General features: G+C 40.5%; 1 protein-coding gene across 1 annotated transcript; it reads right to left on the bottom strand.

Moving 5' to 3' along the window:
* Positions 1-13,788: 13,788 nt before the first annotated feature.
* LOC119423634 lies at positions 13,789-15,711 on the bottom strand. Its single transcript, XM_037691038.1, has 2 exons — positions 15,301-15,711; positions 13,789-14,825 (listed from the first exon to the last, which is right to left on the bottom strand). Exons 1-2 carry the CDS (start codon positions 15,586-15,588, stop codon positions 14,352-14,354), a joined length of 762 nt encoding a protein of 253 aa, XP_037546966.1. The 5' UTR covers positions 15,589-15,711; the 3' UTR covers positions 13,789-14,351.
* Positions 15,712-16,947: the final 1,236 nt, after the last annotated feature.

The raw sequence follows: 16,947 nt of genomic DNA, 5'->3' as shown, positions 1-16,947 counted from the left end.
TATATATATATAATTTATTTATTTATTTATATATTTAGTTTATTTTTTTTGTACTCTTACTTGTACCTTCTTTCTGCAACTCCAACTCTGATTTCATGAACTGCTGGACATATGAACTTTCTCTACTCCTTGAATTCCTCTCATATTCCCTACTCAAAAAAGTTGGTGATCCTCATCAAGGAAATACTTACAGAAACAGTTACCTGTATGACATGCTCTCTGTTGCTCCCTGTCTTGCTGCTCCAGACACTTGAAACCTCCTACCTCCTCCCCAGAACCTGGAAATGGTAAATGGTAAATGGACTGGATTTATACAGTGCCTTTCTATCTTATTTCAAGATACTCAAAGTGCTTTACACTACAATCTGTGCCCTCATTTACCCATTCATACAGTACTCGAATAGATCTCTACAAAGCTAATTGAACAAATCATTCTAAAGAGAGTAATCAGACCTTTAGATCACATTCATACACCAATGGGACACACATCAGAGGCTATGAGGGGTTCAGTGTCTTGCCCAGGGAAACTTGGACATGTGACTGCTGGTGGATTCGAACCCCCAACTCTTACATTGGAGGATGACTGCTCTAAGCACTCAGCCACAGTCGCCAAAAGAAAACATAAGAGAACTCAAACATGATCATTAATGGAACATTCTCAAGTTTCCCTCTAATTCTTATCTTCTCTTTAGGGATGACAACTTCAGAACGACCGTATGACTTTCTGTTCATCCGTATGTCCATCCATCCATCATCTTCTGCAGCAGCTTAAGTAGGGAGGCCCAGACATCTTTTTCCGAAGCCACTCCTTCCAGGTCTTTTGGGAGGACTCCAAGGTGTCCCCAGGCCAGCTGAGAGACATAGTCTCTCCAGCATGTCATGGGTATTTCCCAGGGTCTCCTCCAAGTTGGACATGCCTGTAAAACCTCCCCTAGGTGTCCAGGGGGCATCCTTACCAGATACCCAAACCACCTCAGCTGGCTTCTCCCGATGTGAAGGAGCAGTGGGTCCATTCAGGGTTTCTCCCAGATAATAGAACTTCTCCCCCTATCTCTAAGGAAGAGTCCAGTTGTGGAGAAAACTCATTTTGACTGCTTGTTTCCACAATCTAGTTTTTTCAGTCACTACCCAAAGTTTGTGGCCATAGGTGAGGGTAGGTGGGACCAACTGGTGAACATAGCCAGCGCAGTTTGAACTAATGTGGAAACTGCACCAATACATCTGTCAATCTCTTGCTCCATTCTTCTATCACTTATGAACAAAACCTTAAGACACTTGAACTTCTCCACTCGAGGCACAACCACACTTTCAACCCAGAGAGGGAAATCCACCCTTTTCCAACCAAGGACCATGGCTCTAAATTTGTAGGTGCTGATTTTCAATCCGGCTGTTTCATACTCAGCTGTAATCCGCTCGAGTGAGAGCTGAAGATCATGGCATGATGATGCCAACAATACCACATCATCATTAAATAGCAGAGACTGAATCAAACCATCAAACCATCAAACCATGGAAAGGCCATCAAACCAGACTCCCTCTGTCCGTGGCTGCACCGATAAATTATTTTCCTAAGTTATAAACATAATTGGTTATAATGGGCAGCTCTGGCAGAGTCCAACTTCCCCCATGAAGGATCCGACTTACTGCCGGCAATATGAATCATACTCTTGCATTGCTTGTGCAGGGAATGAATGGCCTGTAGCAACTGACCCCAATCTCATACTTAAAGTGTATGTGTGATAGCACTTCAGATCAATGTCTACACAACCTGCAATAATCATTTGTACACATTGTACATTTTTGAAACTTTTTTTGTATGTCTGTTCCTGGGTTCGGAACTTACAGGTATTTTTAATGGTATTGTAATGACAATAGCAGCATAACTGAAGTTCATTGATTAATCAATCAGTGAGTGAGAGCACTCCAACAAATGCTGAGGTGTTAGCCTTTTTAACAATATGGAACACTGACATGTGTGTTCATGTATTATATTGAAAAAAGACAGCAGAACAAATGTTGCTGATTATCAATCTTGGAGGATTATGAGAGTTGTGTCTGAACAAATGTCTGCATCTCACTAAATTGAAGTCACTTGTGAAGAAGAGTAGGCCAAGAGTTCCTCCTCTTAAAAATTTTTTTTTTTTTTGTTACAGGTAGTTCTGCAAAATACTGAATTAGATAAAGTTTTTTTTTTTTTTTTGGCTGCTCCCTTCATCAGGGGTCGCCACTGCACTGACCACCAAGAAACTGCAGCCCCCAAAAAAATATTCAATTACTGTACTTTGAGCCAGTCGAGAAGAGCCAGTTGAGGTGGTTAGGGCATTTGGTAAGGATGCTCCCTGGGCGCCTCCCTAGGGAGGTGCTTTGGGCATATCCAACTGGGAGGAGACCCCAGGGGAGACCCAGGACACACTAGAGAGACTATGTCTCTCACTTGGCCTGAGAATGTCTTGGAATCCTCCCAGAAGAGCTGGAAGAGGTGGCTGTGGAAAGAGATGTCTGGGCCTCCCTGCTCAAGCTGCTGCCCCCACAACCCGGCTTCAGAATAAGCGGAAGATAATGAATTGAAGGATGGATGGATGTACAATGTACTTGGTATATAAAATTGTCAGAATGGATAGAAAATATTGCCTAAATATTGTGCTACTGTAGTCAAGAAGATGACGTGAATGTGAGGCTGCCTAACACTTCAAAAGAATCATATTTTTGTTTTTGTACACATTCAAAAAGGTCATGTGCAAGAACGCAATTAAATTTATGCCATGTAATGATGTCCCAAACCGCTTTAAGTTTGGAGCTGTAAAAGTTATAGCGATTCCCTGGGGTTTTAAATTTCAACAAGTCAAATAATCTAATTATTTTAATTTTTCTCTCAACTCTTTTCATTACAGTGTCTCGTTATCTGCAATGGAACCCCAGACGTTATCACGATCATTATCTGCAGCACCACCATCGATGATTGCTCTTTTCCACCATTGGTGCTGGTCTTGGCATGACTCTGGTGACATTTGAAGTCGCCTGTCCCTGTTGATCTTCTTTTAAAACTATTTTTAACACAGCACGTAAACTCTCACTTCACAAAAACTAATCCATGGCTTCTTTATAAAGGATTGTTTGTGTTTACTTAACAAAAGCTCTTCATGGTATACTCACTGGTAAATGGACTGTTCTTATATAGTGCCTTTCTATCTTATTAAGATACTCAAAGCACTTTACACTACAATCTGTGCCCTCATTTACCCATTCATACAGCACTTTACTAGATCCCTACAAAGACTGTTCAATGCTTTATCATATTCATACACCGATGGGGGACACATCAGAGGCAATGAAGGATTCAGTGTCTTGCACATGGAAACTTCTGCATGTGACTACTGGTGCAATCAACCCCCAACTCTCCCATTGGAGGACAACTGCTCTAACCACTCAGCCACAGCTTCCCTCATTGGATTATCATTACATGTAGATTTGGTCAAAAGTTGGGCTAAGGGTTTGAGTGATGCAAGATTGGGATAAGCTTTTTGAAAAAGTAAAGGCAATGTCATGCTGTATGGATTTCTGGAAACCAACTTTTAATGCGTCGGTTCAGTTTCTTCCTAGATGAGCTGACACTGGTAAATAAAAAGAATATTTCCCTTGCCTCGGTGTTTGCAAAAATGTGTCTGTGTATTTGAGACAGTACAAAATCTGTGATGAGTTTTCACACACTACAAGGAAAGAAGGCATTTGATCGAGTACCGAGATTCATTCTGCTGCATGACGGTGACACCAAATATACTCCCAGTAGCCTGCATGGTGGAACAACCCCCAACAGAGTCCCGATCTCAACTGTCACTTTGAGAAAACACAAGGAGACCGAAAACATCGAGACAAAATAATCTAAGGTTCATGTAAAAACTTAAGTACTTTCAAAATATTGTAAACATTCTGGAAATGTGGTGCTATTTTGATTTAAATTCACTTATTTTTAGTTTTGTAACTTTTTTGTGAAGATAACAGGCACCTTAAAGTTTCACATTTCCCCTTTCTGAATATTTTAGAGTGGGTTTTCTTCAGCACCTTATTTATTTATCACTAAATTGAAAACATTTTATTGTATCTGAGATTGCTTCCTCTTTTTGCTGAAAAAGTATTTGCAATTCAAATAAGAAAATCCTTCCAAAGTTCAAGAAGTTTCCTTTTTTGTAAATAGTGTTTTTCATTACAATAAAATATAAGGGCTGTTGCTACAAAACCCTTAAAACCTCACATTTTTGTATTACTTTTTCCATTTACACTTTACAATGTCCTATATCCATGCCTTTAGGAGCCATAAAACTAACTTAAATCCAACTGAACCATGCGCTTAACAAAATCTTGTCTCCTATTGCGTTATCCTGTCTTGACATTTTTTTTTTGGGGGGGGGGGGGGCGGGGGACGGTAGAGTTCAAGAACTAGCAGAAGTGGTAAAGAAGAGAAATAGAAAGGTACTAAGTGTGTCAGCTGAGCAAAGGTCAGTGCTGAGGAGTACCTGAGGTGCTGATGAATAACAAAAATGAGTGAGCTGAATATAAAAAGGCTCAGGAATGAACAGACCATCATTCCAAATGATATTCTTATGAGAGTCATCTCAGGAAGATGGCAAGGGAATTGCAAGCTTGTTTAACCCAGTCTTGGAGAGTAAAGGGGTAATTAAAAAAAGAAGATTAAATGTATTGAAACACATTTTCAAGAACAAGGTTGATAACCTGAGTTTTATGAACTACTGAGATTTTAAAAAGTTGATCAGCCACAGCATGAGGATATAGAAAAGACTGGTGGAAGGTATGTTAAAAAAAAATTCAACTGAGAGGATTACAAGTTATTTTGTTTTTAAGAGTCCTTGATATTTTACATGAGGACTTTAAAGGTGACAAAAAAGTATGTCATTGGAGGTAGTTATGTATTCAAGTTATTATTGGTTTTTTTTTTTCAGTTTTAAATAGTATTTCAAAGAATCATTGCAGCCATGGTCATTATTTTAAAGTGCAAACTTTTAAAATGATTGATTTTTCATTTCACAGTATCACATTTTAGTATGATTTAAAACAACCCAGAGTACCATTTGAGAACCAAGAGACCAACAACAGTAGAAATGGTAAGTGCTTTATTTACAACTGTGAGTTTCCAGGAACACTGGATATTCTTAAAGATATTGTTTGTAGTCCAGAGTTATGATTAATGTGTCTTTCTTGTGTTTCTTCTTTAACGTGCAGGGAGCAGAGACCGGGGGATTCCAGGGCAAAGGAGAAGGCCAAGGTGTGAAGTATGTAGATGGAAAGAGGCAGGACGGACCTCAAGACTGAATGGCAGGATGTTGGGTTGACATTTTATTGTAATGCTTATAGGTAGTAGTTCCAGAGGTGGGATCCTAGGAGACACTGGTAAATACAGGCTGGCTGGTGACTCGAGGGAAAACCAATGAGTAAGGAACTGGACACAGGAGATGCAAAGAGCACGAGGAGCATAAAGGTTTAGATAATCTTAGCATGGAGGATTTTCACTATGTCTGGACACAGTATCAGGAAAGGACCATGTCCCAGCAGAGTCTTGTTGGTCCAAACAGTCAAGTACTGCTCCCATCAGCTGACTGGAGACAGCTGTTTGTAACGGGCCCCACCCTGCCACTCAGGAACTGTGAGAAAACTGTTTTGTAATGGAAAACCCCAGAATCCCCATACACACATTGGGATGAAAATTTCTATTATACATAAGTTTTGGGATAGCAGAAAAATCCCCAAAGCCCCCTTTTTTATTATTTTCTTGGTAATGGAATTGACCGATGGTTTCGCTTTTGGCCTCTTGCTGGAGACTTTAATACCAGCTAGCTTTCAATGTACCATCTACTCGGTTTGCTGCACACATTTATGATATACCACCACCTTTGGAATTAGTTGTTTTTTGTTGTTGTTTTTTCCCAATAATATAATGGGACTGTGCCTAATGTACACACTTTGTTTAATGTCATTTAAAATATCCTGATGCATGCTCAATAATCCAGGTTGAAAAATCCAAGAAAGTTCAATCTGGTCCTCTGGACATTCAAAAAAACAAAAAACAAAACAAAGCAAAAAAAAATGTAGAAATGTTTCGTCTCTCATCCAAGAGACTTCCTCAGTCTGAGCTGCTGTTTTCAGCTCAGTCTCTTAAATAGCACCTTCTCAGAGTGGATCAGCCAGTTTTGCTGCTGACAACCAAAACCAACTGATCACATGCTCAAGAAGGACCATCAGCCTAACAAAGGATCATTAGCACACTGATGGCTGTGTACTATTCAAAGGGGGTTGAGTGATACCAGCAATCACAGCATTGTAAGAGGGGGACAATTGAACCCGGAGGCCTCCACCCCTGTTTAATGATGGACGATTTCTTTTCACAAAGATGGCCTCCTTTACTCCTCTCTCAAACCATCGTTCCTCTCTGTCCAGGATGTGAACATCTTCATCCTTGAAAGAGTGCCCGTGCTATTTAAGAGACTGAGCTGAAAACAGCAGCTCAGACTGAGGAAGTCTCTTGGATGAGAGACGAAACGTTTCTACATTTTTTTTTGCTTTGTTTTGTTTTTTGTTTTTTTGAATGTCCAGAGGACCAGATTGAACTTTCTTGGGTCATTTAAAATGTTATCCTCAAACTCAAAATTAAGCAAAACCACAGCCAGTAGTAAGATGTGTAGCAGGTATAGTTTGACTGAAGATGAAGCTGGGATTATACTTCAAAGGAAATAGCCTGAATCATCACCTGATAAATAGGCAAGGTAGTTGACAAGATTATGCAAGAGACTCACTGGACTATGAGATTTAAAGAAGAAATAATGATTTATAGTGAGAAGGAGGACTAAAATGGAAGTTGGTACTTCCACTATTTTTCAAGTTATCTTGCTCAAAATGCACACGGATGGAGGGTATTTCCAGTTCCCCTCTTTATTCAGTGCTGGAGGAACAATGACTAGACAGGGATGGTGGTGATGTAAAATGATTAAGACGGATACATTTAAACACGTAGGTCAAGTTGATCTAAGAATTTTGGGTTGCAAAACGAAAAAAAAACGTATGTGATTTTTGCCACTCAGTAACCAAACGTTATTTAATATAATTTCAAACTCTTTGAATATGGATCATAGAAGAGTCCAGTGTCTCTGACATTTTCCCATCTTTCCCATCTACGCTGGGACATTATGATTCCATCCATCCATTCATCCATCCATCCAATGTCTTTTGCGGGGGTCGTAGGGGTCACTGGTGCCCATGTCCAGCCATCACTGTGCGAGAGGAGGGGTACACCCTGGACAACTCTCCAGTCCATCACAGGGACACATAGAGACAAACTAGACAAACAACCATTCTCTCTCTCTCTCACCTAGGGACAATTTAGAATTACCAATCAGCCTAACATGCATGTTTTTGATCTGTGGGAGGAAACCGGAGTACCTGGAGAAAACCCACACATGCACGGAGAGAACATGCAAACTCCACCCAGAAAGACCCTCAGACTGGGATTTGAACCAGGCTAATCTGCTCGCTGAGAGGCAGCAGCTCTACCAACTTTGCCACCATGCTGCCCGATTATGATACCTCATGGTAAATAATGGACGGCCAGTAAACTAGTTTCTAAACAGTTCTACTAACCTGTTTTTTTTTTTTTTTTGTATCTTCTCCAGAGACTTCCAAGTCCTGTTCCCTCGAGTCTCCTAAGACCTCCTCATTCCTTGTGACTTCACCTTGACATCATCTTGTCCCTTCAAACATCCAAACATCAGTCTGGATCAGCAACAACCAAATATCAACAACCTGTTCCTCTCTCCAATGGTACTCATCTCCTCTGGATCACCTTTTTCCCTGTGGAAGCTTATGACCTTGCCTCTCCCTCCTCTCTGATTCCATCTACAAACACAAACAACAGTAAGAAATCCATATTGGCAAACACAATTTATCTCATTAAACCAGACAGAATCTCAATATTCAGCTTGTCCTTTGTTTCCTTTCAGCCTGAACATCACCTACACCTGTAAATAAAACACTTATGTATGCCTGAATCTGCCTCTTCCTCAGTCTGCTAACTTGGGGTCAACATTAAATGAAATCATGTTAAATTTGTTTATTAGCTTTACTAAGTTAGTTCTGTTGCTTAAACCCAACATTCAATCAATCATTAATTTTATTTTTCTTTATCTGAATGCTTTTGTTTAGAGTCACGGGAAGCTGGCGCTTATCTCCAATAGTTGGGATACAGCCTTAAATGTTAAAAGATCAACAAAGTCCATGCTCAATAATCCAAGCATACAATCTAACAATTTTCAGTCAGGTCATCTGGACAGTTTCATTTTTTGCTAAAACGTTTCACCTTCCATCCGGAAGGCTTCATCAGTCAAGGAAAGGGCCGGTACCAGAGGAGGGGGCGTGCCTAAGACACCATCTTAGCACCAACATAACTGGTTTGTTCCACTTTGGAATAAGCTGTTTGGGGGAAGAATCAGTTTTGTGTTGTGTGTTTCCTTGACTGATGAAGCCTTCTGGATGGAAGGTGAAACGTTTCAGAAAAAGAAAAAAAAAAAAAACTGTCCAGATAACCTGACTGAAAATTGTTGGATGTTTAAAAGATCCATTACCGTGACACATAGAGACAAATGAGACAGACAATCATTCATACTGTCAGTCACACCGCATGTAAGTAGTAAATTAATCTAATGTGCATGATTTTACAGCAGGAAGAAACCGGAGTACCTTGAGAAAACCCAGGCATGGCATTTGTTTTGGGCAGCATGGCTTTGCAGTGGATAGAGTTGTCACCTCTTAGAGCAAAGGTCACAAGATCACCTCTCAGCCTTTCTGTGTGGAGTTTGCATGTTCTTCACATGCAGTATGCATGAGTTTTCTCTAGGTAAATTGATTTTCTCCCACAGACCAAAAACATGTATGTCGGGGTAACTGGTAACTCCAAATTGTCTCTCGGTGTGAGTGAGAGTGTTAGTGAAAGTTTATTTCAGATGGAGTTGCTAAAGTAAACCTGGATCTGAGTAATATGTGACTTTCCTTTTAGCCCCAAAATAATGCCTGAAATTCACATTTTTATTGTTTCTGCTATGAATTTATTCATATGCTTCATGCCAGTCCCTATGTCTCTGCCAACAAATCAACCAAGCATTTCAGTCCGTCTGTGCTGCTGGCTCGGGCTACACAATACCAAACAAGCTGAGAATGTGTTCGTGCAGGCGATGAAGACTGTCATTACCTGAAATTCCTCCGACAATGCTTTTGTCACTTTATAACATACAGGCATGTCAGTTCACTTTGTTTAGGACAGGTGCAGAAACAATAGATTATCATAATGAATCTGTGGGAGAGAAGCTGATTTCACCAGTGGTTGATTTATTTTGTAACCTATAGGTGATTTTTGAAGTAGCTCCACAGGGAGGTCATATACACTCTGTTAAAACAGTAACAGCAAATTGTCCTCATGTTTCTATTAATTTGATTTCATGCTGATGCTATTATCATGTTGAGTTCAAAATTAGAGTCAAATATACTTTTAATTACAGATATTCAATTAAACATCTCTGAAAATCTCCATGGAATATTAACAACCCATAAATATCTTCTGCACCACCATCTGCAGTCTGAACTGTTAAAGTTTTACATATAAAAAGCAGCTTGTTGCGATTGATTTCATGTCTTCCACTGAGTTATTTTACTATTGACTTCCATCTGACCTTCTCACCAGCAACGCACACAAGTCATATTTGTATTTGATAAATTACTGATATGTGTGGATCGATACTTCAACACATTCTTTAGTGAAAGATTACTGACAAAGTGTACCTGTATGTAATGAGATGAGAAACTTCTCCTAACTATTCCTAAATAGAAAACACTTCTGTTTTTGAAAACTGGATTTTCTTTGAGTTTGAGTGAATTGTTTGCCTGATTGAAAATAACAAGGGGTGGCTCATTGGTTTAGAGGTATAAGTTCTGCTTCAGGTGCAAGAGGTCACAAGTCCTTTTGAATGGAACTTATGAGTATGCTAATAATTATATATATATATAAAATACTGTTGTGAAAATAAGTTAAGGCTGCTTCTGTTGACCCACATCATGAAGCTCTGTTATGTAATGTTATTGTTATACATACATCGCTACTAAAATTCCTCTAAGCCGGTGTGCAGGACTGGACAAAAGTTACCGGAAATATTTAGTTGCAGTTATTGCTGCACAGAGAGGCCATGCCAGATACTGAAAGCAAAGGTTCACACAGTTTTGCCACTCACAAATATGAAATATTGGATCATTTTTCTCAATAAATAAATGACAAAGTATAATATTTTTGTCTCATTTGTTTAACTGGGTTCTCTTTATCTACTGATATGTGAAAATCTGATGATGTTTGAGGTCATATTTATGTAGAAATATGATAAAATCTAAAGGATTCACAAACTTTTAATAACTGCATACAATAATTAACTTCCCGCGGCCGGGATGAAGATCAGTTCATCCAAATCCGAGGCCATGGTCATGAGCTGGAAAAGGGTAGAGTGTCTTCTCCGGGTCAGGGAGGAGGTCCTGCCCCAAGTGGAGGAGTTTAAGTATCTTGGGGTCTTGTTCACGAATGAGGGACAAATGGAGTGAGAGATTGATAGGCGGATAGTGAAGCGAGTCTGTCGTGGTGAAGAGAGAGCTGAGTCAAAAGGCGATGCTCTCAATTTACCAGTTGATCTACGTTCCTACCCTCATCTATGGTCATGAGATTTGGGTTGTGACTGAAAGAACGAGATCATGGACACAGGCGGCCGAAAAGAGTTTTATCTGCAGGGTGTCTGGGCTCTCCCTTAGAGACAGGGTGAGAAGCTCAGTCATCCGGGAGGGACTCAGAGTAGAGCCGCTACTTCTCCACATCGAGAGGAGCCAGTTGAGGTGGCTCGGGCACCTGGTTAGGATGCCTCCTGGACGCCTCCCTTGTGAGGTGTTCCAGACACGTCCCATCAGGAGGAGACCCAGAGGAAGACCCAGGACACGCTGGAGAGACTGTTTCTCGGCTGGCCTGGGAACACCTTGGGATTCCCTCGGAGGAGCTGGTCCAAGCTGCTGGGGAGAGGGAAGTCCGGGCCTCCCTACTTAGGCTGCTACCCCCGCGATCCGACCCCAGATAGGCGGAAGAAAACGGATGGATGGATGAACAACGATTGACTTTGGTGTCAATCCAAATCAAGATGGCGACACAGCAAAGCAACATTAGTCAGCAAATAAATGGTTCTGACTCTGTCAATTTCAAAATTATAGTCTTAAATTTTGATGTAGTAGTTACTGATAGTCATAACCAAAAACAAAAATAAAGAAATACTCTTGAGTGTGACATCTTGCAGTAGATAATCTTGCAATAGATAAGGTTGCTCACAAAATGATTTTTAAGGTTTGACCAAAATATTTCCAGCTCAATAATCTTTCAACATAAGATGAAAATGTCAGGGAATTTTGGTCAAGGTTTATGGATGTTTGTTACTACTATGACTGAGAAAGTTTGCCCATGAACCATATGTTTGAGTTACCAGAGAATTATTTTCTCTTTCATAGAGAGCTGAATGAGCAGCTGATTTGATACTGCATGTGCAGCAGGCAGTCCAAGGACACCGGTCTGCCTTTTAACCAGGAGCTGATAAGCTGGTTGCTGGTTTTATCAATCAATCAAGGAAGTCGTCTGCAGCAAATTTGGACCCGATCACGCTGCTTGCCTTTATGATGGCTTGGTTTGTGTCTCAAGTACCCAGACTCAAATGCTTTGGGCTGAATGGATCAGATCTTGGGGATTTTACTCAGTCTCGTTCCATTGGTTTGGCCATGTAATTTGGACATTTCGGAACCAAGTGGACCAACACAGACTCAAGGTAGATGTCATTTGGGCCCTGTACACACGTAGCCGGATATCAGGAAAACCGAATAGTTTATCATGCGGTGTGGCCTTTCATCCACACGTGAACTCCGGTTGATGTAACTATAAACGAATAATAACAAAAACTCCGACCAAAGTGGAGATTTGAGAAATCTCCTCTTTCGGGTTTGCGTGTGGACTTTCGGAACCGGAGATATGCGCATTATGTCTGCGACAGATGGTGCAGCGCGGCGCTGACGTCACATGTGCGACAATTGTTTTTGTTTGCCCATTCATTCGGAGGGAAAATGACTGCGTTTAGGGAAGTACTAATTGTAACGCTGGTTCAGGCAATTTTTGCTTGCTTGTTTTTACAAGCACAACTGCTCCAACAGATGGAATTACAAAGGAGAAAAAGCGCTTGGCGTTCAGCTCTTTTACAGCAACTATCCCTACCGATACGGAGGCACAATACCGCCATTCAGCGTCGCCGTCGCCGGTTTTGGATCAGACCTGGACGCACTGCTGGCTGGTGGGAAAACTTTGAGAAGGAAATTGTTCTCCCACAGGAATGGCGTGAGAACTTCAGAATGTCACGGTCGTCATTACTGTCGCTCTCGGAGTTACTCCTTCCTTACATTCAAGGGAAGAGTACTGTAATGCGATCTCCAGTCTGTGTGGTCAAAAAAGTTGCATGCACGCTATATTATTTGGCTGACGAGGGAAGACTGCGTAAAACGGCCAATGCATTTGGCTTATCAAGACAGGTAGTCTCAAACATAATTAGAGAGGTGTGTAAGGCTATAACTGTGTACTTGGGACCATCTTACATAAAAATGCCAACAACAGAGACTGCTGTGCGTGCACTTGTTGAGGGATTTGAGCAGGCTTATGGTCTCCCTCAGTGCCTTGGAGCTGTGGATGGGACTCATGTGGAGATAAAGCAGCCATCAGCTAATTCTACAGAGTACCTAAATAGGAAGGGGAGGTTTTCTCTTAACATACAAGCCACCTGTGATTACAAGTACAGCTTTATTGATGTAGTTGTGAAATGGCCAGGGAGTGTGCATGATGCCAGAGTTTTTGCTAACTCCACAATAAACACAAATCTGAAAAACATGAAGATTCCCCCCTGTCCAAGACAAATTGTGGAGAACGAAGACGCTATACCCATTTACATACTGGGTGACCCTGCATACCCACTTCTACCTTACCTGATGAAAGAATATGCTAACGGAGGAAGCAATGTTCAGGAGCAGTACTTTGGACTTTCGTTGTGCCGAGCTAGAATGGTGATTGAATGTGCGTTTGGAAGACTAAAAGCCCGATTTGGAGCCCTGAGGAGAGCCATGGACATCAATATGAATGATCTTCCATTTGTTATATATGCATGTTTTGTGTTGCACAATTTTTGTGAGGCATCAAAAGACACTGTGGATGAAAACAGAATAACTGAAGCTATTCAACATGACAGGAACAATCAACCGGACACACAGCCAGTGGTCAGAGGAGACAGCTTGGCAGCAGAAGGAAAGCGGGTCAGGAGAGTCCTCACTCAGTGTCTGGATCCATAAACACAAAAACCTGTGAACTATTTAGCAGACTGCGTTGTTTTTTCATAAAAAAATGTTATAGTTAGCACCATGTATGTTAGAGAATTTTTAAATTGTTTTGTGCAATGTTATTGCATTTCATTCTCTTAATGCATGAAAAGCTACCACCCAGGATTTAGATACATTATATAACAGTTTGTAGCTCATTAGACAGACTTTTAAGTGAAATGATTTTACTTTTCTCTCTTAAAATTGGACCTGTAGTGTATTAAATAGTGCTGCCAATACTTTCTGATGAACATGACTGTATTTGTAACTGATAAATGTCATATTCACAAAAATTCACATAAAGAAACTTGCTTTTAAAATGTTTGTCAATTTATTCAAACGAACACACTTAACATGTTCTTATTTTGTGTTTCATTTATGAACAGATCAGATTATAACAGATCTACAACAGATAAAGCTTTTTAAACATGGGAGAAAAGCAGCACAGTTACTGTACACTTTTAAATCAGTGATGCCCAAGTCCATAACTTGGGAGCTACCACAGGTACATTTCAGCTGCATTTTCTTCAACAAACCAGTATGAAATAGCTGATTTCAATCATCAGTATGTATTTGATAGTGGTGTTTTGGAGAAATAAATACATCTAAGTAGCAGTAGCTCCCAAGGACTGGACTAGATCACCACTCTTATAAAGATTCACGTAACAAAAATGTAAATAGTTAAAGTATTGTGCAATTGCTACATTTTAAGCTTTTCACAGTATGTATAAAAAGATAGCAAACAGAAAAAAAAACACACTGTCAGAGTAAATAACACTGTGATTAACAACCTGACATGTGTGCAACCTTGTGCAAAAGTGGAACTTGTATATACTTAACTGTACCAGACTTGCTTCGATGTATAAAACAGTACTCTACTGGTCACTAAAAAGGGCCTGACTGAATGAAAATTGGTCAGTGGCTTCAGCAGGTGTGTGGAACACAGCTTCAGTGTTCATAGTGTTTCCTGGTCTTGTGTTTTGACGTGTTCTGTCAGAAGTGGAGTTGTTTGGGTATGGGTAATTTGCTGAGTTTTGGTGGACAGAATGGTGGGCCATTGTGTGCGAATACATCGGACCTCTTGGCTCATATGGCATGTAGTGTGGTGGTTGTGCAGGTGTATGAATGACCTGTTTCAGAAGAGAAAACCCATCAACAATCGATGTGGTAAGTCTTTCCAGTGTATTGGACATTTTTGAATAGTTTTCGGATGCTTTTTGTTCTGATGTCTCAATGATTTCCACCAGTCTCTTTTTCACACGCTGGTCTTCCTCAAGAGCATTCAGCCACTGGGTCTCAGCAGGCAGCTTTCTCCTCAGACGGTCGTGTCTGTGTCCTTTTAGTTTTGCCTTCAAAAGAGAAATGAAAATCATCACAATTAAACATAAAAAAGTAAACCTGGATCATGTTGATGTTGTACTTTTCACATCACTTCTACATAACAATATGTAATAACAGCGTATCCAATGTTTGCTATATGTCTTAAAGTGTATTTTGTATCCACCACCCCATCAAACTAATGAATATGTAGGCCTAACATAATATGAGATGAGTAAGAGCATGATGGTGTCATTTCTTTTTTGCAATAATAATAAAAATAAATCAGCAACCCGTACACAGTAAAATATAAAAAACATCACATTCCAGCCTCCACTACACACCTCAACTCTTGCATCATTTTTAACACACATATTGCCTTAACTGTATTTTTAATAGCAACACAATTCAACAAACCTGTTCCGTGAATTATAGTACATCCAACAGATGAACATTTACAGCAAAAGTACTTTTATTTATGAGGAATGGACAGAAAAATATACGTACATCAAGCAGGTCTCTCCTCTCCTTTGAAGTAGGACCCACACTGCTTTCATTATCAGACCCTGTGTCTGCTACATCCATGGTAGTGGAGGAAGAAGATGTGGATGGTGAGGGTAGGGTCCGAGAATGATCCAGGTCAGCTGTTTCAATACCGGAGGATATGGTAGTACTAGCTGGAGAGCCACCCCAGATTTGTTCGCACAGTTCGAAGTACAGAAGAACCACTCGACCGTGTCCACTCCTGCGTCCTGTATCAACAGCATGGCGATATTTACCTCGGACTGCTTTCATTTTTGTTGTTAAATTCCCGCGCGTGATGTCGGCATGTGAATGGGGAAACTCGTCGGAGGACTCCGTTGGGTAATGCTCTAAAAAAAGCGCTAAAATATCAACATACTTGTTCTGACAGGATTCCCAGTCGACATTTTACTGAGTTTTATTAACTTTGTACTCCAACACGGTATTTAATAGTAGTTCAACCTCGCGGTCTGTCCACACAAACGAACCTCCAGGCGCCATGATTCAATACTAACAGGAAGTTGTGGTTGCTTTGAAGGGTTGTGATTGGCTGATATACGTTTCACCTTTGCACTACACTGCCTCCTATGGGTTGGGCATATTCTTTACAACGCTCTGTGGTGAACATCACCGGGTTCATGTAGACGATCATTTTCTCTATCCGAACATGTATGTACGGCGATATTTTTTTGCGCGGATATTCGTTTTTTCAAACACCAGGCTACGTGTGTACAGGGCTTAAGTTCTGCCTGCCCCCAAAACAACTGTGTGTTTATCTGAATTTGGCTCCCTTGGCTGGCCTTGAGGGTCATCTTATCTGAATTCGCCTGGAGAACATGTGATCTGATGCTCACCACCCCCTCCCTGAGGAATTTCCAACTTATAACCAGATGAAACCAGCTGAATAAACTTGTGTCATCATTTCAGGACTCTTGGATTCTCATAGACGTTATTCTTGGCCATTCCTCGACATCCCTCAAGAATGTTTATCGATCTCACCAGAGGACATTGACTGATTATTCCATCCTTATCAGAACTCTTACATTGCCCTCGAGAGCATCTATGAACATGCTCACCGCTCTCACCTCCCCCCTTCTGCAGAATGTCTACGTCACTATGTGCTTGTTTGTGCGAGGTGTTTTATTTTATATTAGAGCGGTTTTTTTCCTCAGGCAAGAAAAAAAAAAGTCTGATAGGAATTTTTCGCCTCCAACTCCTACATGTGTCCAGTTTACCACTGTTTTTGTCTGTCCAAACAGGTCTCACTTGTAAATGAGTTTTTGAGGCTCAATGTGACTTATCTGTTTAAATAAAGGTTGAATGAAAAAAAAAAGCTTATAAAAAACAATTCTCACACTCTGCTCGTGGCAGATTTTCAGGACTGTGCTCCATGCATCAGTGTTACCTGTTGTGAAAGTTTACCCTTGCAAGTAAAACCGGTTAAAAATCTTCTCCTGTTGAGTGTGGCTTCTTTGAGTAAGTCGGATGAATAGAGGATATTTTTATCCAACAGAAAAGTTTTAAACTCTAAAATAAAAAAAGAGAGGGTGACGTATTATTTCAAAGAATGGTAGGCTTTTAATTTGCTGAAGTTCTGGTAGCCAGAGACAGAGCAGGCAATAAATTAAAAGT

The sequence above is a fragment of the Nematolebias whitei genome, chromosome 17, assembly GCF_014905685.2.
Source record: "Nematolebias whitei isolate Nwh7 chromosome 17, NemWhi1, whole genome shotgun sequence".
Classification (NCBI taxonomy): Eukaryota; Metazoa; Chordata; class Actinopteri; order Cyprinodontiformes; family Rivulidae; genus Nematolebias; species Nematolebias whitei.
This window is presented reverse-complemented; position numbering and strand designations above follow the sequence as displayed.